Source organism: Mercenaria mercenaria, chromosome 13 (genome assembly GCF_021730395.1).
Source record: "Mercenaria mercenaria strain notata chromosome 13, MADL_Memer_1, whole genome shotgun sequence".
Classification (NCBI taxonomy): domain Eukaryota; kingdom Metazoa; phylum Mollusca; class Bivalvia; order Venerida; family Veneridae; genus Mercenaria; species Mercenaria mercenaria.
The window spans coordinates 77,730,438-77,755,886 of NC_069373.1; the positions used below are offsets into that span (position 1 = coordinate 77,730,438).

The 25,449-nt window shown below is 33.6% G+C and overlaps 2 protein-coding genes across 6 annotated transcripts in view; one reads left to right on the forward strand and one right to left on the reverse strand.

Annotated features, from left to right (window-relative positions):
- LOC123528979 (isoleucine--tRNA ligase, cytoplasmic-like) overlaps positions 1-14,007 on the reverse strand; it is a 53,682-nt gene extending 39,675 nt beyond the window's left edge. Inside the window, exons 1-4 of one of the 2 annotated variants that reach the window (XM_053522396.1) lie at positions 13,866-14,007; positions 2,361-2,485; positions 1,904-2,060; positions 1,450-1,569 (exon numbers count right to left, since the gene is read on the reverse strand). In XM_053522396.1, the coding sequence (XP_053378371.1) occupies positions 1,450-1,569; positions 1,904-2,060; positions 2,361-2,479 (396 nt within the window). In that variant the 5' untranslated portion in view covers positions 2,480-2,485; positions 13,866-14,007. Of the gene's footprint in view, positions 1-1,449; positions 1,570-1,903; positions 2,061-2,360; positions 2,486-8,184; positions 8,829-13,865 lie in introns of those variants that run through there. The other variant, XM_053522397.1, reaches the window with a different exon arrangement.
- Positions 14,008-14,033: 26 nt separating this feature from the next.
- LOC123528978 (cilia- and flagella-associated protein 100-like) overlaps positions 14,034-25,449 on the forward strand; it is a 28,876-nt gene continuing 17,460 nt past the window's right edge. For all 4 annotated transcript variants that reach the window (XM_045309100.2, XM_045309102.2, XM_045309101.2 and 1 more), the window contains exons 1-10: positions 14,034-14,158; positions 17,452-17,575; positions 18,148-18,231; positions 18,650-18,741; positions 19,009-19,189; positions 21,178-21,245; positions 22,411-22,574; positions 23,285-23,441; positions 23,979-24,163; positions 24,900-24,960. In XM_045309100.2, the coding sequence (XP_045165035.1) occupies positions 17,506-17,575; positions 18,148-18,231; positions 18,650-18,741; positions 19,009-19,189; positions 21,178-21,245; positions 22,411-22,574; positions 23,285-23,441; positions 23,979-24,163; positions 24,900-24,960 (1,062 nt within the window). In that variant the 5' untranslated portion in view covers positions 14,034-14,158; positions 17,452-17,505. The remainder of the gene's footprint in view (positions 14,159-17,451; positions 17,576-18,147; positions 18,232-18,649; positions 18,742-19,008; positions 19,190-21,177; positions 21,246-22,410; positions 22,575-23,284; positions 23,442-23,978; positions 24,164-24,899; positions 24,961-25,449) is intronic.

Genomic DNA, 25,449 nt, shown 5'->3' on the forward strand with positions numbered 1-25,449 from the left:
AAACTATCAATTTTATTTCACTGCTATTTTCCAGTATGTCACTTAAAATTCTCATTGGCTCCTTTCTAGTCTTCCAACCAGTACTTTACTTTAGTAACTTTTTTCCAATTGAGACTATGGTAATTGAGACTATGGTTACCAGAATCTTAGCCCACTAACTCCGAACTAGGAGCATGATACTCTACTGTGTCTTCTTTTATTTACTTAGGTATTTCAAGACTATTGGTACATGGGTTAATTAGATTTCAGTAACTGTGCTTAGCAACAAGAGCAAAAAAAATAAAATTTACTGCTCAATATTTGATGTTTGCAAAGGCATTATTTTTCATCGGAGACAAAACGCAAACATTCATTTTGTATCTACTTTTCACTGTACAGGAGCATGGAAGAATATCCTTCAAATTTGAATTCCTATATCAAAATCAACCTCCATTTAGTATGAAACAAGCAAGCTGAAGATGAGTGCAATAAACAGGATAATATCTGTGGTAATGATTGTAAAAAAAAGTAACATGTAAAAACAGTTCACTGCATTTAAACTGGCACTGCCTCCGGAAGTAAAATCTTGTATTACCTACTGTGAGATACAGGTTGATAACTTAAGCATTACCAGTAATCTTCTGAAAACAAATGTTACAATTGAAGCATTTAAGTCCTGAAGTTAAAATAATTCATTCTTTCATCAAAAACAGCTCCTGTCCTTTATCATTTCCCCATTACAAATCCATTCAATGCAATCTATAGGAAGAATTATTTTGGAAGCCTAGAAAGCAACCAAGCAAAGTAATAGCAGACCCAGTTCGACTGAGTCTGTTTATTAGAGGTAATGAAATGTGCAACTACCCAACGCCCCTTAACCTGTTCAATGTACTATATCAAGTCTAGATGCCCACGGGCAACATGTCGAGCCCGCCCTTTGACCCATAACTGTGACCCTGACCTTTGAGATAGAGTCTGTTTCATTGAGTTAAACATTCATGCCAAATATAAACAAGATTCCTCAATGCATGTCAAAGTTATGGGCAGGACAAGATCCGACATGACCTTTGACCTCCAACTGTGATCTTGGCCTTTGAGATAGGAACCTGGGGTTTGCGCAAGACACTAAGTCTCATTAAGGTTAACATTCGTGCCAAATATAAACAAGATTCCTCAATGCATGTCAAAGTTATAGGCCGGACAAGATCTGACATGACCTTTGACTTCCGTGACCTTGACCTTTGAGACAGAAACCTAGGGTTTGCACAAGACACCCCGTCTCTGAGGTTAACATTCATGCCACATATAAACACGATTGCTCCATGCATGTCAAAGTTATGGTACGGACAAACAAATCCGGACTGATAGACACACATACACCAAACAGCCATTTGGAAACTCTGTCTTCGCTTTCGCAAGCGGGCTCAACAAAAATCTTCTATAAGCAAGGACTCTAAATTTCTTTATTACCTCCCAGTCAGAAGAGTATCTCATGACAATTTTGCGACACTCCGCATTATAAGCTTCTATTCCCATTTTAGCCACATCTTCTGGTCCTTTAATACCAAGAGTCTTGTCAATCTCATATTCCTGCAATCACAATTATTATTACATTATTATTACATACTCATTTATACCCTCGTTAAGTTCCAATGGAACAGGAGACGTCAATATTTTTCTAGTTCGTAATTTATTATTTTAATGCGTGCCCTTGAGTTATGTTTTATAGTTACGTCTGTATTGTCAATTTCATTCAGACTACGTAGCAAATTCATAACATAAATATGTAGATATGTAATAAATAATATGTTAGTTTGAAGTTAAAGAACATACATTTACAAATTTTTAGAGGGCATCATTAATATACTGCACCTCTACTCCCCTCACCACCCAAAAAAGAGACACTTCCAAATTTTGTACTTACAACAGGCAGACCATGACAATCCCAACCAAACCTTCGCTCCACATGAAACCCACTCTGGTGTGCCCATCTTGTCACAACATCTTTGATAGTTCCTGCTAAGATATGGCCATAGTGGGGTAACCCTGTTGCAAATGGAGGGCCATCATAGAAAGTGTACCTGTTTAAAAAAGGAATAATCAATGGCTATGAAACAACATGAGCAAATAAAAACATAGTTTTAACTTTCATTAATTTCACTAATTCATATCAACATGTGAAAAAGCTTTCAGTAAAAGTGTTTAATAAGCATCACAAAGATCCAATTTATCACTTCCCTTGGTAGCAAAGGAAGCTTTTCTGTTTCAATATGATAGAAAACAAATTCCGTCCACCTCTGATCCATGAGGGAAGTTAACAGTTGGAAGTAGAGGAGTTAGCACTGGTACAGAATCCAAGTTAACTGACTGGTTTATATTACCTTGGCCTTCCCTTAGAAAGTTTCATTGAAGTTTTGAAGGCATCAATTTCTTTCCAGTATTTCAGTACATTCTCTTCCTCATCTGGAAAGGAGATTTTCTCCGGCACTGGCTGTGCCATTTTTCTCTGGAAATTAAAAGTAACAACAGATTATCCTAATGCATCAAACTATTTAAAGATATCCAGTGGCCATCGTTCACTATAATACTTTATCTTTAGGTACATATCAAATCCTCATCAAATAATGTCGACCTTGACCTGTATTTTATGTCACACCTGTGTACCAAAATGGTTTTTAAAAATCTGTCAAGCCTTTCACAAGTTATTTTCTGGAAACCATGAAAACCAATGGACCAACAGACCAGCCAACCGACAAGCTCACTCCTATATAGCCCCCCAAACTTCGTTTTGTGGGGGTATAATTATAGGTCTAATATACATTTAACTGTAGAAACCATGTAAAATGTATCATTCAGAATTTGTAATGTAGAAAGACTTGAACTATGAGACACCAGCTTACATTAACCAAATCGGCACGATGGCACAGACGCACAGGTGAATCCAATAACTCTACCTATTCTTTGAATAGTCAAGCTAAAAAAGTATTGTAAAAATCCTTTGTAAGCTCTGTTACTGGTTTTGGAAATACTTTTACCTGTACACCTTAATTAGTTAATTATATCACCTTAATGTTGTGTAAACTTCTTATTTTTCTTATGTTTTAATTCAATAAATCATACAAAAGTTATTCAACATGAGAATTATAGGCATAGTAATTGCATGCTGTCGTGGGCTGTTTATACCAAATTCTTTTGACATGTTAAAAATGTTCAAATAATCGGCAATACATACAGTAGGGATCTGAAAAGCAAGGAAAAACAACAGAAAAGCTTAACTGAATTTTACAAATGCATGCAGTTTGTTTAGTCGCATGGATGACAAAAATAATCAGCACGACTTTCCATGCATGACTGTCGTGCAAATAACGAAAATAACTGGCACGACCTTTGTGGGAATAACGAACTAATCAGCATGACCACTGTTTGAAAAATGAAAATAATTGGCACACCCATCATAGAAAATTATCAGCAAGACCGTCATGCCATTGCTATCTATTTATATAGTCCAAATAATTAGACGTGAAAAAGTTGTCATTTGACGTTCAACAGTCAATATTCTGACATTTTACATTTTTACTTTCAAAGCCTTTTTCGACATCTAAACGCTAAGTATGAAAGAAGTGTAGCATAAAATCAATTTCTAAAACATAAAGTCGGTAAACTTTGTACCTAATAGGAACAAAAATACCTTTGCTTCAATTCTGCAAGGTTAAAATGATTTACAATCAATTATTATCCGCGAAATGACGCTTATGTTTTTTGACATTGAATGTTTATATTTGACATGCCACCATCTTGTTTCGAAATTGAAAGTACCAATTAAATTTGATCGGCGGTAGACGAAAAAATATTTCCCGCCAAATACTTTCATTGTAATTTTGATTTTTTTCATCATAAATATATATTTTCTATTTTTATCCTTACAAATTTTAAATGTCTCTTCTGGAAATAGAAAGATTATTGATATTTATAGTTTCTCTGTATGTGAAAGCCAAAAGGTAACTTTCGTTCAAGAAATAATTCTAATATGCAAATCATGTTTACATCAGGAACACCCTCGGTTATTAACGTGCCACTATTCAAAACTTTCAACGGATTGGATACTGGATTAATTAATCGGTTAATTAATAACAAATAAGGTAAAATATAACTTTTAATTGCTGCCATAAAGCACATTTATGATTATTCTTCATACTCGATGTGAAAGTTTCAGTCATTTTTGCCAGAAAGTCGTTTAAAAATGTAAAATATCAATTAAAATGAACTTATATATATATAAAGTGATATGAGTTATGTCAGGTCTTATATTTAGGACTATCTATTTATACTGCAGCACTCCTCTTTGCAAGTATTATGTGCAGCTGCGCACCCAACAGTAACATTCAAGAATGTCTGTAAATTATACGAAATCCTAGACCTGTATAATGATAAAGCAGTGGCCAGTGCATGTCAGAACCGACAGTGTGCAACGAATTCCGGACCATTCACTCCCAAGTCTTTTCCTCCCCTGACTATTCACTCCCAAAATGGGAGTGAATAGTCACCTTATGGGGAGACTATTCACTCTCATTTCATTTTTTTCTATTATGACAATTCAAAACTATTCAATGTTTAATATTTAGGTTGGAACTGAATTCTAAATTGATATTCCAAGAATATTTGAATATTATTGCAAGTATGATATATAATATTGAAATTTCATATCTCTAAACATGCTAAATGTAACTGAAACTGGATAATTTGATTAAATGCTATACATTACAATGATCTATTCAGTGACATTGTACATAATAACAATAATAATTATTATTACATACTCATTTCTATTCCCTGTTAAGTTACGCTGGTACCGGAAACGTCAATATTTTTCCATACACTGACGCCTGAATTTCATATCGGGTGCGAGACGTAATTAAGTTTGTGTTGTTGCACTATTTTTTCTGTTTATTTCAGTATTGTCAATCCTATTCAGGCTATTGAACATATTTATGATATTTTCATAATATTTGTACGTGTAGATGCGTATGTAATAAAAAGGTTATTATCTTTGCATCGGGAAATAAGCGCTGGTTCTTCAGCGGAAGAATATTGCGCTCCTAAAGTCGCGCAATATTTCCACTGACGAACTCGTGCATATTTCCCGATACAAAGCTAATAACCTATAATTATAACAATATTAATAATGACAAAAATAATGGAGCCCCTTCAAGCAAAAAGGATCCTTATGGTATTTTTTTTATTGCTTTTACTTTTTTTCCATTATCTGAAAGAACGATTTATTTTGTATCGGAAACCGAAGTTTCAGTTGCCTATCATCAGGAATTATTGAAATATGAATAAGATGTAATTTAATTAAGTTATGTATTGTTACTACAGCATCTTTGATGTCTTTTGATGATTTAATGAGAGAAGTGATATAAAAACAAGAGCTGTCTCCATAGGATGACATATGCCCCCGATGGCACTTTGAATGAGTAGTTATGGCCGATGTTAGAGTTTAGGACCTTTGACCTACGGAGCTGGGTCTTGCGCGTGACACGTCGTCTTACTGTGCCACACATTCATGCGTAGTTATTTTAAAATCCATACATGAATGACAAAGATATGGACCGGACATGCCCATCAATGCACTATCATGAAAAATGACCTTTAACGTCTAAGTGTGACCTTGACCTTTGAGCTACGGACCTGGGTCTTGCGAGCGACACGTCGTCTTACTGTGGTACACATTCATGCCAAGTTATTTGAAAATCCATCCATGGTTGACAAAGATATGGACCGGACACGCCCATCAATGCACTATCCTTTAATGTCTAAGTGTGACCTTGACCTTTGAGCTACGGACCTGGGTCTTGCGCGCGACACGTCGTCTTACTGTGGTACACATTCATGCCTAGTTATTTGAAAATCCATCCATCGATGACAAAGATATGGACCGGACACGCCCATCAATGCACTATCCTTTAATGTCTAAGTGTGACCTTGACCTTTGAGCTACGGACCTGGGTCTTGCGCGCGACACGTTGTCTTACTGTGGTACACATTCATGCCAAGTTATTTGAAAATCCATCCATCGATGACAAAGATATGGACCAGACACGCCCATCAATGCACTATCCTTTAATGTCTAAGTGTGACCTTGACCTTTGAGCTACGGACCTGGGTCTTGCGCGCGACACGTTGTCTTACTGTGGTACACATTCATGCCAAGTTATTTGAAAATCCATCCATCGATGACAAAGATATGGACCGGACACGAAAATTGCGGACAGACTGACAGACCGACAGACTAACAGACGGTTCAAAAACTATATGCCTCCCTTTGGGGGCATAAAAATATGCATTGTTATAATAATTATCAATCGCTCATTGAAAAACTTGTTATAATCACCGTTATATTCCCTAGTATATAATCCAAGCATTTTAATTTATTTCATTCTTGAGTATTATTGTACATGCTAAATTTTATTCTGGTGTCATAACTGTTTGAAGAGTGAATTATAAAATTGTTGGATTATGTATTGTAAATTAAATTTCATTAATTATGTCACAGTTAGATTTATGTATTGACTGTAACAGGAAGGTTCGTCTGAGCAATCCGCCGACTATCTTACTTCAAAATTTAACCACAGCCAAATATCTGATGTGAACTTAGATCAAATCAAAACAATGAACTAAAGATACCAAAAGCAAGAATAGAATTTTTTTCATAAATCTTTGAGCTACTCGGGACCTACAATCTGGAATAACATACCTAATCATATATGCTCATCTGATACTCTTGCAAACTGTTTTCAAAATATCGAAGAAGGCCTTTTTCACTGTTAAGGGACCCTTTTTCACTGTGAAATGACAAGACTTCACAAAATTTATCCATTCTAAAATGTTGATCATATTGCCCATCAAAATCATATTGGTTTCGAGTGAATTTCAATTTTGACAATTTTAAACTTTTTTGTACACATTCGTAAAATACATGCTTTTGAGTTTATTGAAGTCAGTTGACCATCGCAAATTCACCTATTCAAAAATTTGTGTAGAGCAAGAGGCATAAAATATTGTATATTTGTTCTGCAGGAGACTGGCACCCAGATCCATCGCTAACAAAAAATTTTTTTTTAAATATCTGGAAGTAAATTCTATATCTTAGATATTAGTGGAATATAGCAATAACAACGCTGTTCCAGGTTCGATAGCTTTTTAGCTCGACTATTCATAGAATATTAGAGCTACTAGTCCGCGTCCCGATTTGGTTAAGTTTTTGTATGTAAGCTGGTATCTCAGCAACCACTTGTGGGAATGGATTGAAACTTCACACACTTATTCACTGTGATAAACTGACTTACACTGCACAGGTTTCATAACTCTGTTTTGCTTTTTTACAAAATTATGCCCCTTTTTTGACTTAGAAATTTTTGGTTAAGGTTTTGTATGTAAGCTGGTATCTCAGTAACCACTTGTGGGAATGGATTGAAACTTCACACACTTATTTACTGTGATAAACTGACTTACATTGCACAGGTTCCATAACTCTATTTTGCTTTTTCACAAAATTATGCCCCTTTTTCGACTTAGAATTTTTTGGTTAAGGTTTTGTATGTAAGCTGGTATCTCAGTACTCACTAACGGGAATGGATTGAAACTTCACACACTTGTTCACTGTCATGATCTGACATGCACAAAGCAGGTCCCATAACTTTATTTTGCTTTTTTACAAAATTATGCCCCTTTTTCAACATAGAAATTTTTGGTTAAGTTTTTGTATGTAAGCTGGTATCTCAGTATCCACTAATGGGAAAGGATTGAAACTTCACACACTTGTTCACTGTCATGATATGACATGCAGTGCAAAGGGTCAATAACTCAACTTCGCATTTTACAAAATTATACCCCTTTTTCAACTTAGGCAGAGCTCCAGATAAGCTTTTGTTGCAATTGGGTATTTACCCATCACTTTTTGTCTGAATTGGGTATTGGAAATTTGAATTGGGTAAAAATAATATCATTACCCAGCCTTTTAAGAAGTAATTGGGTATTTGCTAAAACCAATTGGGTATTTTACCAATCTGGCACTAACAATTGAGTATTTTTTTGCTTACAGTATACATGGTATATATCATTAAACAGGACTGACTAAGTATTTTAATGGCGCCCTTCAATGTTTAATACAAAAATGTATTTAAAATTGTAATGAATGTTACATACTGTTGTTTTCTTTTTCACTTTTAATGCAGTCTGAGATCAGTTCATCCACAATATCCCGAACGATGTGGTCACCGCAATGTGCATTCTCCCAAAAGATGTCATCCAGTATTGGTGACACTGCATCGTCACAAACAGATAACTGTCATTGTTGAACAGCAAAATATCCCACTAATTTGTTTGTTTGTGCTGCAACAATGTTTTTTCCTGCAACCTCTTTACATTTTATCGGCGTAAAATTGTTTACAAAGCGTCCAAATAACACCGATCAGGCGACTGAATGGTCCTGTTATTTTTCCGATAATTGCAACCTGTTCTGCAGTAATGTACAACCAGTCAGTCAAATCTAGCGTTAAAGTCTCGTACCCGTTCTAGTTATAAGGAAAATGCGATACGCAAGCTATTTTTTACGAATTGGGTATTAGGAATTTTAATTGCGTTTCAGTACGCACACTGTATGAATTCAATTGGGTTTTCTGCAATTTTAATTGCGTAAATACGCAAATACGCAGCTTATCTGGAGCTCTGCTTAGGAGTTTTTGGGTTAAATTCTTATATGTAAGCTGGTATCTCAGTACCCACTACTGGGAATGGATTGAAACTTCATACACTTGTCCACTGTCATGAGCTGATAAGCACTATGCAGGTTCCATAACCCTATTTTACTTTTTTACTAAATTATGCCCCTTTTCGACTTTCTTATTCATTCAAGCGACAAGGCTGTTAAATAGTCGAGCGTTGCTGTCCTCCGACAGCTCTTGTTAATAATGACGTTACATACAAAATATTGCAAGGATGTGACGACGTTTACATTACGTTAAAGCGTGCAAATTCACGACATGCTATATTTCTTAAGAAGGCTTTAAAACTTAATTATTGACAAACTATAGAATTTACTACAGAAACACATGAGAATTTGCTGTTTTTAATACTTTACCATTCCCGGGGCATTCATTTTTTTTTTCTTTCTTGATTTGGAATTTTAAAAATATTTTCGAAACAAAAGCTCATATTCTTATGTTTATAATATGACCAAACTTCAATATGTTTCAGCCAGATCTTTACATTACTCATCTTTAAAACCTAATACTTAAAATCTTTCTTGCTTTGGCAAGCCATAAAGAACTTTTTTTATCATGCCAGAAAAATTTTAAGTCTCATTTCCTCAAAAATTCCTTAATTTTGTTTTTATAAGATTGTTTTCTTTACACTCTATGTTTTGTATTATTTTTGTTCCACTAACAATGATACTTAACAAGAGCTCAGGGGTCCTGAAATAAGCTGTCCGAGTTGTCCGATTCGTGGATTCCTCGGTCCGGACAAGCAGTTTTTAGAAGCTGGCTTGTCCGGGGACAAGTAAAATTTCCGTGGTAAATATTTTATGAAAATGAAACTAATCGGCGACATCTGTTATTTCCGGATGCCTAAAGGCAATATCTAATCTATTTGTGATCATTTATGACCCTTAAATTTATCAAAACAAAAATGTATGCAGCCATTTATAGACACGTGGACTGGTTTACTACATTTAATGATCATTATTGGAAAATTAAACCGTGAAGTTGAAAATGAGTGCCAGTCTGGGGATTCCCGTTATCTACTTTCATTTTTGATTTTCAGAAAAACGATTAGCTAGGTTGACGCTATGTAAAAAAGTTTAGTAGCCAAAAGTTGTGGCTTAATTTTTCGAGTCGATTGTTTTGACATTTAACAACTCGGACAGCTTATTTCAGGACCCCTGAAAGACCAGTGCAGTATTCATTGAATGTAATGGGACCAGGGTAGAAATTCTAGGCATACATACATGTACTGAGATTATTTTTGTCAATGGCATGTGTTCAAGTGTTCTTAATTATTCTCTACTCACTAAACTTGCTAGTCATAACATATTTTCAAGTGGATGTTCTAGTCACTTAGCTTGCTAGTTATAACATATTTTCAAAAGGATGGTTCTAGTCATAACATAAAAACTTTATATAAGTTAAAATAGAAGTCAACAGAAGTGTATGTTTGTATTATTTGTTTATTTAGTAATGATAATGCTGATCCTTTCCTTTTTAAACTAAAAAGTACGGACAAGTTCTTCTTAGGTACGGACAAGTGGATTTGTGGGCCCAACTTGTCCGTGGACAAGTAGACTCTGAAAATATTTCAGGACCCCTGGAGCTGTCGGATGACAGCGCGCTCGACTATTCGAAGAATTGATTGAAGAATGGGGTCAAAATATTTCCATAGATTTTCAGACTAAACAAAAAAATGGATTAAACAAAAAATGTTCCTTTATTTGTGGATTTCAATTAGTCTTGCACTAAATGTGTGACCATGATGGCAAATATGTTAAGTTATATGTTAGGCAAAACATGGATTTATATGAAAAATTTAACTAATTTCCAAGTCCAAAAAGGGCCATAATTCAGTCAAAATAGTTGACAGAGTTATGTACTCTTGCCTACAGATGGAAATCATGTTGATAAACTAGTGTTAAAAGTTTCAAAGCCACAGTTCAAATAGTTTTGACAAAATGCTGACTTGTAAAAAAAACTGAACAAATTTGAAAGTCCAAAAAGGGCCATAATTCAGTCAAAATAGTTGTCAGAGTTATGTACTCTTGCCTAGAGATGGAAATCATAATGATAAACAAGTGTTTAAAGTTTAAAAGACATATGTCAAATAGCCTTGACAAAACATGGACATATACAAAACAGAACCAGTTTCCAAGTTCAAAAAGGGCCATAATTCAGCCAAAAAACGAGAGAGTTACGTACTCTTGCCTATTGATAGAGACTATTATACTGAAATAGATATAAAAGTTTCAAAGCCATATGTCAAACACTTTACACAAAATATAAACTGGTACGAAAAACTTAACCAAGATTTCTAAGTCAAAAGGGGCCATAATTCAGTCAAAATGCTTGATGGAGTTATGTACTCTTGCCTACAACTGGATATTGTGATGGTAAACAAGTGTTGAAAGTTTCAAAGCTTTATCTCAAAAGACTTTGTCAAAATGTGGACTGGTACGAAAAACTTAACCAAGATTTCTAAGTCAAAAAGGGGCCATAATTCAACCAAAATGCTTGATGGAGTTATGTACTCTTGCCTACAACTGGACATGGTGATGGTAAACAAGTGTTGAAAGTTTCAAAGCTTTATCTCAAAAGACTTTGTCAAAATATGAACTGGTACGAAAAACTTAACCAACATTGCTAAGTCAAAAGGGGCCATAATTCAGTCAAAATGCTTGACAGAGTTCTGTACTCTTGCCTATAACTGGACATGGTGATGGTAAACAAGTGTTGAAAGTTTCAAAGCTTTATCTCAAAAGACTTTGTCAAAATATGAACTGATACGAAAAACTTAACCAAGATTTCTAAGTCAAAAGGGGCCATAATTCAGTCAAAATGCTTGACAGAGTTATGTACTCTTGCCTATAACTGGACATGGTGATGGTAAACAAGTGTTGAAAGTTTCAAAGCTTTATCTCAAAAGACTTTGTCAAAATGTGGACTGGTACGAAAAACTTAACCAGGGTGTGACGCCGACGCCGACGCCGTGGTGAGTAGGACAGCTCTACTTATTCTTCGAATAGTCGAGCTAAAAACAAAAACAGTCTTACGTAATTTTTTATCTTATCTTACATATCTACATTAAAAAATAAAAGAGAAGTCAATAAATTAATAAATTATTCAGTTTTGTTGTCTCTAAATATAATCCAGCCAACATGGCCAATGAACATACAATATTAATTAACCTAACCTAACTTAACATAAATTATGTTATGTTGTGTTATCTTATGATGAATTTTAACTTTAAAGACATCGAGAAGTATCAATTAGCAATTTCTATATGATATTGATCTGAAAGGTGATGATTAGGGTAGCAACTTTCAATCAAGGAGTGTTAAACAAACACAAGTGATAATTGATGACTTTGTCAACTAATCAAGGAGGTTACATCTCGTGGTGATGAGATAATTGGTAGCTTTGAAGTATACAGAATATCAAAGATGTTTCACATATTATTTCACAAGGTATAAGGTAATGTTATTACAATCTAAAAATTTATCATGCACAATGCTATAATGACTTATGAAAATTTTGACCAAAGGATTAAAAAAATACACACATAAAAATCAAAAGTTTTCTTTTTTCTTTTGATACAGTGAAGTATGAATTTTGTTAGAATGTTTTCCAGTTATATTTTTAGTCTTTTATTATAGTTTCTATTAGTCCATTTCAATAAATGCAAACTCAAAAAGTTCTCAGCAGTTTAAATTACATATTTTAGGCCATCACAGTAAAGTTTTATTTAATAGGTATTTTCTTAATACACTTTCTCTTTTTCAATATCCTCTTTACTGGTACTGATGATAAACCCGAACAGAAAATGAGGTTTTTTACATGTAACGTTTTTTATTTCTGCAAATTGTAATCAATGGTCGGTATCAAAATAAAGCTTAACATTTGCTGAAAACTTTACATAATTCAAATTTATATTTAGTAAGCAAACTCACACGAAGCGAGGCCCTGAAAGGGGTTTGTAAAATGGGGACTATATGAACGTTGACTGTTGATAAATTCGACCACTTTGTTATTTACAAAATTTTCTCCTTATTATTTTATTGAAACTTTCTCAAAAAGCTGCAACAGCCATTCCTGATCAAGTAATGAAAAGTGACCCAATGTCAGGCATTCATGTTTCAGCAGTTAGTATGCGCAAAAAACACCCTCTTCCCCAGTAATTTTGGATAAATATTTTTTATACAAATAAATGTAAGTCATTTATTTGTACAGAATATTTACCAATTTTGTTTTTGTTTACACCTGTTGGTGTTGTAAGTGGAAACTATTAGATGGTGTGTTCAATTTTGTAAATAACCAATTGCAATCGAATATTTCCAAGGTGGTCGACTTTATCATCTGTCCGGGTTTATGATCAGTACCAGTATACTGAAAATACTCAAAACAAACTAAACTTGCATTTTCAGAATATTAATAACTAAACTTGTATTTTCAGAACTTATTAATAATCACACAGTCAATAATATATATATATAAAAATAAAAACCTTCATTAATATTTCCAAAGTATATTTGGATTATCTTTACCCCTCTCAGAAAAAAATAATCCTACAAATTTTCACAATACTCAGTATATATAAAACATTTCAAAATCATTAATTTGGAGCACTTTTAGAATCTGTCCGTAGGTAAAATCTGCATAATTTGCAATGTCCAGTACCTGTATGGTTTAAATAAAGGTAAGGCTTTTTTAGTTTGTATATTTCATAATTGGGGGGCTGCTGCCCCCCACACCCCCCGCATTTTCTAAACCTGGCGAGGAAAATATATCCATGCTACCATATCGATAAATAGAAGACTGCCCAAATAACGAGAATAGCTACGGACAGATTCTAAAGTCTAGCCATTAATTTTTATTGACCTCCCAATAATTAAAATATAATTTCTAGAGAACAAAATAAAAATGGGAGTGAAAAGTCACCTCTTTAAAGAAAATGGGAGTGAATAGTCAGGGGAGGAACAGACTTGGGAGTGAAAAGACCTGGGAGTGAAAAGACTTGGGAGTGAAAGAGCTGACACCCGTGTGCGACACTGCAGACACACGTCATATATAACAGCACAAAATAAATTTGAACGAAATTGTACCGATGCTAAAATTATTTACCTGAAATGTGTTTTCCAATGAATGTGTCTACAGCTATGGCCACAGCCTATATAAGCCAAGAGATAAGGAAATATTTACAATAAATTGTTATTCGTTGCATCAGCTCACATGTACCGGCGGTGCAATGTAATTAACATGTTGTGACATTTGTCAATCTTAATTCGATTACTTCCCCTGCCTAGACGGGTTCCCAAACGCCCAAAATATATTTTTGAAGCTTAGATGAAAATCTGCATACCAGACATTATTGTCCATAGCAACAGCATTTTTCGTGAATTTTATTTCCTGATGAGGTAGGAAGACTCTTTTTATGTGTTTATAAATCATTTTAATAGCTTTTAGTATTTTGAACCAAGATTTGTCCCGTTTGGGAGTGTTGACATCGTTAGGTGGCAAAAGAAATAATGATAAAACTTAAAAGATAAAAGACTAAGCGTCTAACTGTCTAAGGCCAGTAGGCAGTAACAGGTCCCAGAAAAGTTATGGAGTAGTTTCCATTTATCGGTCCCCTCTGACTTTGACTATTTTAGGAGGGTTGTGTTTAAATTCTTGTTAAAATAGCATTGGTATGGGGCCAGTAGCACTAATGGAAAAGGCAGTGGCTAGTGAACCGTCACCGGTGCAGCAGACCCGAGGTCTAGTGCACCGTCACCGGTGCAGCAGACCTGAGGTCTAGTGCACCGTCATTTCTGTTATATATAAAATATTGCCTTTATGTAAAGTTTAATCAAAAGATATTTTCACCAGTAAATTGCAAGAACATAACTAAAAGAATGAAGTAAGATAAACCTCGACTTACCTGTTAATTTACCCTTTTACCTTAAAGCGCTGATCTCCGTTCTTCGGCAACAGTGGTATCCATCATTTACTAAGCTATTTCCGAATGACATAATGAATTTCATTGATCCTTTTTTTTTTTTTTATTTTTATGAATACCGTATATCGTTATTTTTGTCAATTAATTTCATTCAAGTTGAATAAATAAGATTAATTATTGTCTGCATTTGGATATATATGTATGTATATCAAAACTGAAATTCGATCTTAATTTCAGATTTATTATGTCAGTGACAATCAAAGAGTTATAAAAATAAATAGATTGGCAACTTGAAAGGCATATAGAGCAAATCTCGCCAACCTCCCGTGACAAAAAAACGAGATCTCGTTACCGGAAGTGGCGCTTTCTCCACGCGCCATTTTGTATGCGAAAGCAATTATTCATCGGTAAAATAATTACCACCGTATGACCACGCTTCTTTCGATGACAAAAAAAAAACGTGTACTTCGTGTCTTAAGACAATTTCACATTAAACTAATTTTGTTTTAGAAGCTAACATGTATTTTAAATGTAGTTTTAAAGGTACAAATTGTAACTCCATGCTCGCCGATGTTTGTTTTTAGTAAGATAACGCCGAATCACGCTCTGACACGAGCTCACGCGAGATTACAGCCAGTTGCCATTCTGTGTATTTTATACTTCTTTGTGACAATTGACAATTAACTCTTCGTGAAACCTGAAACTCGGAAATGTTGACATCTTGCAAGCACATATTTTATAATGTACATTTACGGTGAAAACTGTTATGATTTCAATATTTGTTGTATTCATTTCATTTCATTCATATTATTAATGACAAAAGCTACATCTTACGAAATCTATGATAAAAACTGTGAAAAACAATAAAGATTAAATAAAAACAATAAATGGAGGTCTACAAATGTAGGCTTTGTTGGTAGCTTGTTAAAGTTATTTAGTAATTAGCTTGGGCGTGTTTGTCTTTTGTATCGGCAGCTATGGTCACGAGATAGTGAATCTAAAATTAAGTTCGGATTTCAATTTTGATGTATCCAGATACAGACAATAACTAATCTTAAATGGACATAAATATACTAGTATGCTATTTATGAAAATTAAAAAATAATTATTTCTTTCAATGAAACTCATTCTGTCATAACTGAACGTTCTTCTTAAGAATAATTCCGCCATAATAAACTTTCTATTAATAGACCATATCTGATAGCGGCACAATGTTTTTAATCGGTATATCGGTAAATTAAAAGGTAATGTCAAGGTTTATTTAAATTAGAATCATCTTACTTCATTCTTTTAATAATGATCATACATATAACTGGTGACAATAAGTTATAATTCAAAGAAAAGCTATATTTTATATATAACAAAAATAGCTGTATTTTATATATAACAAAAATGACGGTGCACTAGACCTCAGGTCTGCTGCACCGGTGACGGTGCACTAGACCTCGGGTCTGCTGCACCGGTGACGGTTCACTAGCCACTGCAGGGGTGTGGGGGCGGCAGCCCCCAAAGTAACGTGACTTCTTGACGTAATTCCAACTGGGGACCGCTAAACTGGAATTTTTCCAAGTTATGAATTAGCTAAATCTAACAGCTATAAAATCAATAACTTTTGTTCAACATATGTCAATAAGACAATATCAAATATAAAATAGTTGTTATCCCATTCAAACAGATTTTAAAGACAATCACATTCACAAAGAATGTACTGCAAAAATCTTGTTTTTTTTTCTATTGTCTTTCATCTTATAAACCATTTGGACGTGATTATGACCATTTTGCATTTGATTTTGACATCTGTTGCATTACTGCTTTCAGTTTTATAGCTACTTCTAGCTATATATAGCTATATTTAGCTATATAGAACTAATTTGTGACTTTTCTGGGATCTGAGTAAGGGAGACCAAGTTTAGCCTACATGTATATTTTTTGATGTTCCTTTTTCAGGATCAGGCTTTAATCAATATATATGTGTCTTCAGTTTTGTCATTCAATAGTGGTTGATTTTTGGCAACAGTGGTAACATTACTATTTTTAGCAATGCTGGTAACACACTCCCATGTGTTATCTGCTTCTACTTCTATTTCTATTGGAAAGTCGTCTTCAAATCCACTAAGTAGACATCATCGACGAGGTGCGGATGTGTGAATAATGTGCTCCATTTAAAAAGCAGGCTTACTTGACTCCCATAACTTCCATAACATCTGCTTTAGAAGCCATATTTTCTGCTTTGTTTACCACCTCAATAGCTGAATGATAGAGTGTCCTCTTTGAGTGCTGGAGGTCTTGGGTTCGATCCCTGGCTGTGTCATACCAAAGACGTGAACAATGGTACTGTTAGCTACCTTGCTTGGCACTAGCATTTAAAAGGATTGAACCAGGGGTTAAAGTAAGCACAGGAAAGTATGTGTTACTGGATACCTAGTTTGTCGCACAAGAGCTTTGTAGCTCGTGTTATATGTTGATTATATGCAACCTTTACCTGACCTTTACCTTAGCTTGTTTTTCTTATTGTTGGTTATGTAAACCCACCCTAGTTGGAGTGGTCTTCTGAAAAGATCAGGTTATTTAAAAGATCTTTTTCAGTCCTGACATTCAACACAAGATAAGGGTTGAAGGTATAAAATGAATGAAGCAAAAATAACCAGGTGCCAGCTGAGGGTGTGAAATTTAAAAAAGAATGCCAGAAATATATTCTTAGTGAATTCTTGGATTCATCGACAGTTTGAAATTTACATCACAAATATTAAATTGTTCTTTTTCTTTCAGAATTAGTGAGTTTTGAAATAATTATTTGTACATGAGGAGACCTTCCAACTAAAAATGGGAGATTCACCAGCAAGATCCAATGTAGGTTCACCAGATGCCTCGATTGCATCAGGCAAAAAATCTAGTGAGTTCTCCTCTTAAGTTGACAATTACTTGTTATAATCAAGTTGCTTATGGTTGTTTATAAGGTCAAACTAAGTTTTACTATCAATTTATTTTTGATCAATGAAATAACAATAATTTTTGTGTAAGAGCAATACACCCTTTAATTCTTTAATATTTGGAGACTAGGTTGCTCAATCATTCTGTTTTCTTTGAAATAATATAAAGATTACCTGTCAAAATATAAAATATCCTATTTCATTTATTCATTATATCTATTTTATGTACTGTGACAAGCACTAAATTTCATGGTTTAACCAAAATGACTATTTTGAGGGGTAATGAATTCATGGATTTCAACTTTTGAACACAAAAGTAATATTTATTTTACTTGTTCATTAAAATTTGATTTTATGGATTGACTCAGTCTTGATATCAACAGAAATTAGACCCGCATGAATATTAATGATTCACAGTATATTGTTCTTTTGTTTTAATCCATATGTTTTATGTTAACTAAGTCATGCCTTATATTTTTTGAAAGAACTGTGTCATGTGTTCTTTAAACTATGTCAGTTTTGTTCATATTTTCAGGGCAAGATAATCAATCAAGACAATCAGGAAGAGTTACCTTTCCTAATTCTGCAAAGTCTAGCTCCAACCATTCTGTCCTATCAGGTATTTGACATTTATAAAAATTGTTGACGTTGTAGTTTTTAAACACTCTTGCTACACATTTGTACCTGGTTTAATTTGTTTGCCTTAAATTAATATTCTTTTCTGTAAAACATTTTGTTATTAAGGTTTCATTTAAATATTTTCTAAGAAACACAAAAATGTAATTCCCCAAAAATAGAATTGATACACTTATGAAAGGAGAATTATAATATAAATATTTTGATGTATACACTTGCTTTTCAATTTAATATCTATGTTTTGCTTAGATTGATTAATATATCTAAAATGTAAAAGCAGATTAAATTTATTGTTCCCAGGAAAAAACCCTGTAAAATTGTAAATGTGATCTTGTAATGATTGAACAAATTTTACAGGTATTAAAATTGAATGAACTGATAAAATATGCATGATATTGTAGATGACACAATGCCAGCAGGCAATCCATTCAAGATGCCACCAGACAGTGATATTTTTCTAATGAGAGACAAAGAAAGACAAAGAAAGAAACAGGTAAACATTTAAAGCTTTGTGTCATCAAGGTAAAGTACAAAAATTCTTAGAATGCTTAATCTGCTAACATAACTATAATTATGTGCTTTCTGAATGAGCAATATAAATGTTTTTCCTAAAATGAATCCCTACATTTTTTTTAAAAAGTATATCGAAACTTTTTCATCTAATTTTATTTTCACAGATTATGAATCATAATATATACTGATATGTTTTTAAAGAAATAAGCTATAGAAAAATAACATATGTCTTTATATCTCCATTCAGGAACGTTTAAGACAGCGAGATCTCAAGGTACATGAGAAGACAACATATGCATCTAAGGTAAACTTCAAAACGGCTCAGATGATAAAACCGACAGATTCTGATGAAGAGAAGGATGATGAAGAGACAGATAAAGCAGTTGCTGTCAAAGATGATCCACAGTTTACTATTGCTGTGACCAGAGGTATAGATAGTTTTCCCATACAATGACTTTTGGTTTAAACACACAATAACAGTCAACAAAAATAATTTCGTGTTAGAAATAGAGGCATTTTCTGGTTACGAATAAACCAACATAAAAAGAACATTTTGGTTGTGCATTCACTTTACATTGTTTTAGATAGCACATGGAATTAAAATGATGATTAAGGCTAAATTCTGCACTATGTTATCAAGCGTGTATAAAGCAGCCAGTCATGAGAGTGACACATAATCTGGCTGCTTAAGGAGGTAGGTTACCTTGTTACCAGGGTAAATTCAAATTAGTTGAACCTCGGCAATTATTTGTATTTCGTGCAATATGATGTTTTAACTGCTACAATCTCAATTTCGTTTATCTCTGTTCCTTCAAGTTCAATTTTTATCCAGGTTTGAAGAACATGACCATTCAAAAGTATTTTATATTGAAAGAAGAAGGAAAATACGGATATTTAACACTTTTCAGTGTATTCTAATTTCACTGATATCCGTAGAAGTCTGCAGAATTGATAAAACTACTAGTATGCGCGTTTGAAGTAACCATGGCAACAGAGATGTTTAAAATAGCTTATATCTTGCTTTTTATCGTAATTTCTTATAGAAAATATTGAATAAAATTATCTTTCTGGTTAATGTACCTTTTAAACATATTATTTCTAACGTAAGTGATATTTTCGTGTTATTTACATTCATTTAAACAAATTTCACAGCTTAATATACTTACAGCAGTACCCTTCGTCTGGCATTTTCATGGAAAAATCGTGCAGCATCCTGCTATTCATAATTTTAACATGTCCAAAACATTGCGGAATGATACAAATTTCACTTGGGTATTGATTACATTTTACTCGGACTTTATCATAGACTCCCTGTGTAAAATCTCAAGTTTTTAACTAAAATAAAGGTATTAAATCGATATAATATTTCAATGAAACTTCAAAGTTTTGTTGTTTGTAGCATCATCTGGGGCATGTGTAGTGAAAAGTCTTTATTTGATTTCTAAATTAGTGTGATATTTATTTCTAAAGTCACTATATGTCCATTGTAAATATACTTCGTTATACCCAAGTGGAAACTGGCAGGTACTCGAAAATGCAGCTCTCTGATTGGTCAGTTAGAACCCCTAATGTACTGTGATGTCATGATAAAGTTATGAATTATTATCATGGATATTGTTAAAAATGAAAATAAAAAGCCAAAGCCGTGTTCCTTAAATAGACCAGTGTCAACGCTTTTGAATTTTACATTTAGATATATAGGTCACGGGCTTCAACTGAAACTGAAAGACAGGTATTACAAATGAAACTGCAAGTTTTTTTATTTGAAAATGGCCGTAACAAGTAACCTTTCACCCAGCTATATATTCCAAATAACATTGCATGGTTACCATCATCCATTTTCTTACATTTCACATAACATTTCAATATAGCTACGTAAAAGAAGCAAAATATTGATTATTATTCAGAGCAAAAGACTCATAAAAATATTTCAGCAATTAATAATGGCTGTTTGAAAATAGTTCAAATAAAGAAAATGCACAAAATTAGGTATTTTCAAAATAAAAGCTATTAATTTTGTGCGGTAACTGACACGTGACATAAAATAACGTCATTTTAAAGCAACATTGTTTTGAAGCGTTTCTGCGGCAATTTATTCATTATTTCTGCATTATTAAACCATAAAGCATCGGATATGAGACAGGTTCATGATTTGTTTTCAGAAGAATGGATATACAAACACATTTAGTTTGTCGTAAACGTCGTCGTAAATCGGCACGTTAGTTTCCGGTTGGACAAGCGCACATACAAATATTAAGGTAACCTACCTCCTTAAGGCAGGAAGCTGTTTACGACAAGTTAGAAGAAAAAGTCATTTTGGAAACTTAGTTTTTGGTTGCTTAAGGCAAGTGGCTGGTTAATACATGTAGCTGCTAGGGCAGGTTCAATAGTTATTTTAAAAGCTGTATTTTTACAGATCGGCATGTAGAGAAAGAATCACTAGCTGAGTACATTGCCAAGAAAAGAGAGATGTTTCTAGTCCAGGTAGGTGTTAGATTGCTGTAAAACTCATTTCTTCAATGACATGAAAGTGGGTGGGATATCTTAATGTCTCTGTTTTTATATGCCCGTTTTGAAAAATGGGACATATTATGTGATGGTGCCTGCATCTGTCCGTCCGTCTGACTCCGTCATAATTCATGTCTGGAGCATAACTTTATAACCATTAAAGGTATTGACTTTAAACTTGGCATATAGGCAGATGGCAATGAGACAATGTGCAGAGCATTTGAACCGGCTCTGTAGGTCAAAGGTCAAGGTTGCAAATAAAGCTGAAAGGTCAAAAATGTCGATTATATTTTGTATCCGAAGCAAAACTAAATAATCAGGCAATTTATTGACTTCAAATTTAGCATGTAGGTAGGTGGCAATAAGACGATGTGCAGAGCGCAAAAACAAGGTTTGTAGTCAAAGGTTGTAGTCAAAGGTCAAGATCACAAATTGAGCTCAATAGTCAAATTTGTCTGTCATATTTCATGTCCGAAGCAAAACTTATTAACCATTCAAGGTATTGACTTCAAACTTGAGCTTTAGGTAGGTGGTGATGAGGCAATGTGCAGAGTGCATGAACCAGGGTCGTAGGTCAAATGTCAAGGTCAGATTTGCCCATCATATTTCGTGTCCAGAGCATAACTTAAAATATATTTTTTATTTGGCAGATCCCTTATTTGTTCACTTACAATTTTTTGTTTAATTACTTCCCTTTTATGTTACTATAAATAGCTTATTTTGTAACTTTTTTATTATTGGCTGTAGGGAAAAACCAAGACCACTTTTCTGTGGTACAACATGGATGGTACCTCCAATTTTTAGGTGTATTTTGACATATTTTTATTTGGTAAGGATTTTTTTGTGGACTTAGAATTTCTTTTTAGGATTTCTTCCCTTTGCTGTTCCTTTCCTTTGGGCTTCAACAGTCAAGTTCTTTAAATTTTGCTCCTGTCCATCCTCCTCTGATATAACCCTTCGGGCGTATATTGCACTGCTTGGCAGAGCTCTTGTTTACTTCATGTTGTTAAAATGAATTTTTTAAGAATTCACTAGCAGTGTAACAAGAAATTTGAAATGTTTCCGTAGTTATGTGATATAAAGAGAAATTTGAAATATTCCAGTAGTTATTCGGTGTATAGAAATTTTTTAATTATTTCAGTATTCGCTTGGTGTAAAGAGAGATGAGACTCAGAAGCTTGAAGAGATTGCCCAGGCAGAGGAGAGAAAACTTGAACTAGCAGAACAATATCTAGAAGAAGATGCTGCCATGTTTGATGAATTCTTGAAAGAAAATGATTCAAATTCTGCAGAGGCAATGAGAATGTAAGACTTAGGCTTTTACATGTTTGAGAAACCTTTTTTAGAAGTTTTCTTTAGATATTCATATTGCTTATATGAGCACCTGGGGTTCTGTTCACACCAAAGGCTTCCAAAATCTCACATATGTAGAATACATAACAGCTAGAGTGTCATTTTAGATCCACGACCTTAAGTAATAAAAGTGCTGTTTAAATAATTGAGCTGCACCATGAGAAAACCAACATAGTACATTTGCGACCAGCATGCCTGCGCATCCGTGCAGTCTGGTCAGGATCTGTGCTGTTTGCTAATGGTTTCTCTAATTGCAATAGGCTTTGAAAGCGAACAGCATGGATCCTGACCAGACTGCGCGGATGCAAATGCACTATGTTGGTTTTCTCATGGTGCAGCTCAACTAAAGCTTCAGTTTTAGACACAAGTTTAAACTTTCTTATTAGAAATGCTATATCAATGGGTTATATTGATAGAATAATTTCAAACCACTTACTAAAACAGAGTAATGAAATGCAGTTCCTCTCAACAAAGGCAAAGTTCCACACTGAATCTACATCTCTGAATAAAGGGCATACTTTTGAGCAACAAACATACAGTTGCTTCTCAGAGACATTTGGTCAACCTAGGTTGCAAAGTAAATGTATAGATGATACCGATAATTCTCCTTGACAGTTGTATTTTCATTGAAAATAAAAATGGTTAGAACTTTTATTTTACAGTGCAGAAACAGAGACGAAAGCTAAACTGGAGAAAGTAGCAGAAATTAAAAGAATAAATGCCAACATGATGGCCATCAAATCAGAGATCTCCAAATATGAAGACACACTTAAAGAATATCAGATGTACAGAAATTTCTTGGAAAATCTTACTCCACCAGTAAGACTTTTTCAACAGTATTTATATAAACATTAAAATCAGTTATCTTTATAATTTCTTAAAGATATTGGTGAAACTTAGTCAAAGTGAACAGACCTGATTTTTTGACTGAGTACTAAAGAGGACTTCAAGAATAACACACTGAACTTAAAGATAACATGTCAAACTCAATTCAGGATGAAGGCTGAAACTGTTTAGATTGAGTTATAGCTCAATGTCTAGAATAATTGCCAAGTGGTAGAATCACTGTACAGATTGTATTTATTAAACGTGTATATACAGTAAAAAGGTGAGTCTCGAATCCTCACCTAATGCTTTCATATTTGTGCACTTTCAAAAATTGGACAATTCAAAATACATGTAATTGATGGCTTCCATCTGATTTTTTCTAATTTCTTTGTTAAGTATACATGTATATGACACCACACTTTAAAATGCATTAATTATTTTTGCTGCTTTTTTATATATGTGTTGCTCATGGAACAACTAGTATGCATAAAGTTAAAAAAGTAATAAAAAAGGAGCTCTTTGTTGCAGGAGATAAAGAAAGATATAGATGAAAGACGATCCAAGAAGCGAGCAGAGAGAAGGGCGGAGAGAGAAAAAGTTAAGGCTGCACAAAGAACTACCTCAGATCTTGTACAAGAGAAAGTTGATACGAAGTCCAAGAAGCGCAGCGGGAAACATCCTGATGTTGCAAAGAAAGGATCAGCAACTAAAAGGTTAGTCACATGATCTGTTGTTTTTCAAGCTTTTATGCCAATTATCTTTTAAAGCAGATTCATTGGTACTGCAAATTGGGTAATGTTTATGATTATTTTGATTTTTTTTAAGACAATGTATTCAGTAAAAATTTATAACAAGCTCACATATCAACTGGCATTATGTCTATATAGATATCCAGATATGCGTCACAAAATCCAAACAACACAAATAATGATGCTGAATTAATAAATTGGATTAAGTAAATAAAACTGATATCAAAATACCTGTTATATATATTATTTCAAGTTGGAAAGGCCTTACAACAGAATCCAATTCAGAGAGTGACTTTAATTTTGTATTAGGTAGTAGTGAGTTATTGAAATTTTACTTTGTACATTTTTTATGCTTATATGTGTCATGGCTTATTTTGGTGGTCACCATGTAATTTTACAAATAACTCATCACATGATTTGTAAATAAATTGGTTCTTGTGATTTGATTGCAAGTTATTTTCCTGATAAATATGTAAACATTCTTACAATTTCACAGTCTCACCTTACCAATTATTGACAATTAGTGACTGAGTGAATTTGGTACAAGAGTATATTTTTTAGAATCTTGGAAATATGATATGGAAAAAATGAATAATAAAAATGGTCAAGTCACCTGGACAGAAACTAGAAAGATCTTTAACTGTCAGAAAAAGCACTAAATGTGCTACTGAAATTCAAAATGTAAACACCCTTTTTGCAGAACTGCAGAGCAAGAAAGTACTGTATCCACGGTAACAGAATCAGATGATGATAGTGATGAGGTATGTGTTAAAATTTCTAGAAATCTCAGTAATATCATTAAAAGAAGATCACATTCTTCTTACAGAATTTGTATCAAATGCATATATTATTAGTACTTTTATTTCAAGTGTATCAGATAATTTATTATTTGTATGTATGTTTTGGTTTAAAAAATTAGTAAATTAGATTTCAAGTCATTTTAAAAAAATATAATGATGACATAATAATGCATATGAAAAGAGAAAGCAAACTAACCATATACCGGTACTTGGACAGTGATATCAATACTTAGGTTGCCCTTAGTTTCGTCTGTTTCTTTTAAAAGATACTATATTGCAATTCCTAAATTTCACTGGTTTGAAGAGAAATTAGCTGGGTCATGTCTGACTGATATGGTGTGCTTTGGGTCATTTATGTATATGGGTATTATAATGTATAATCATTAAATTACCATTACTTGTCCCAAAGTAGCAGAGTGCTATTTCTACTACAGAGTTGAGATTTCTAAA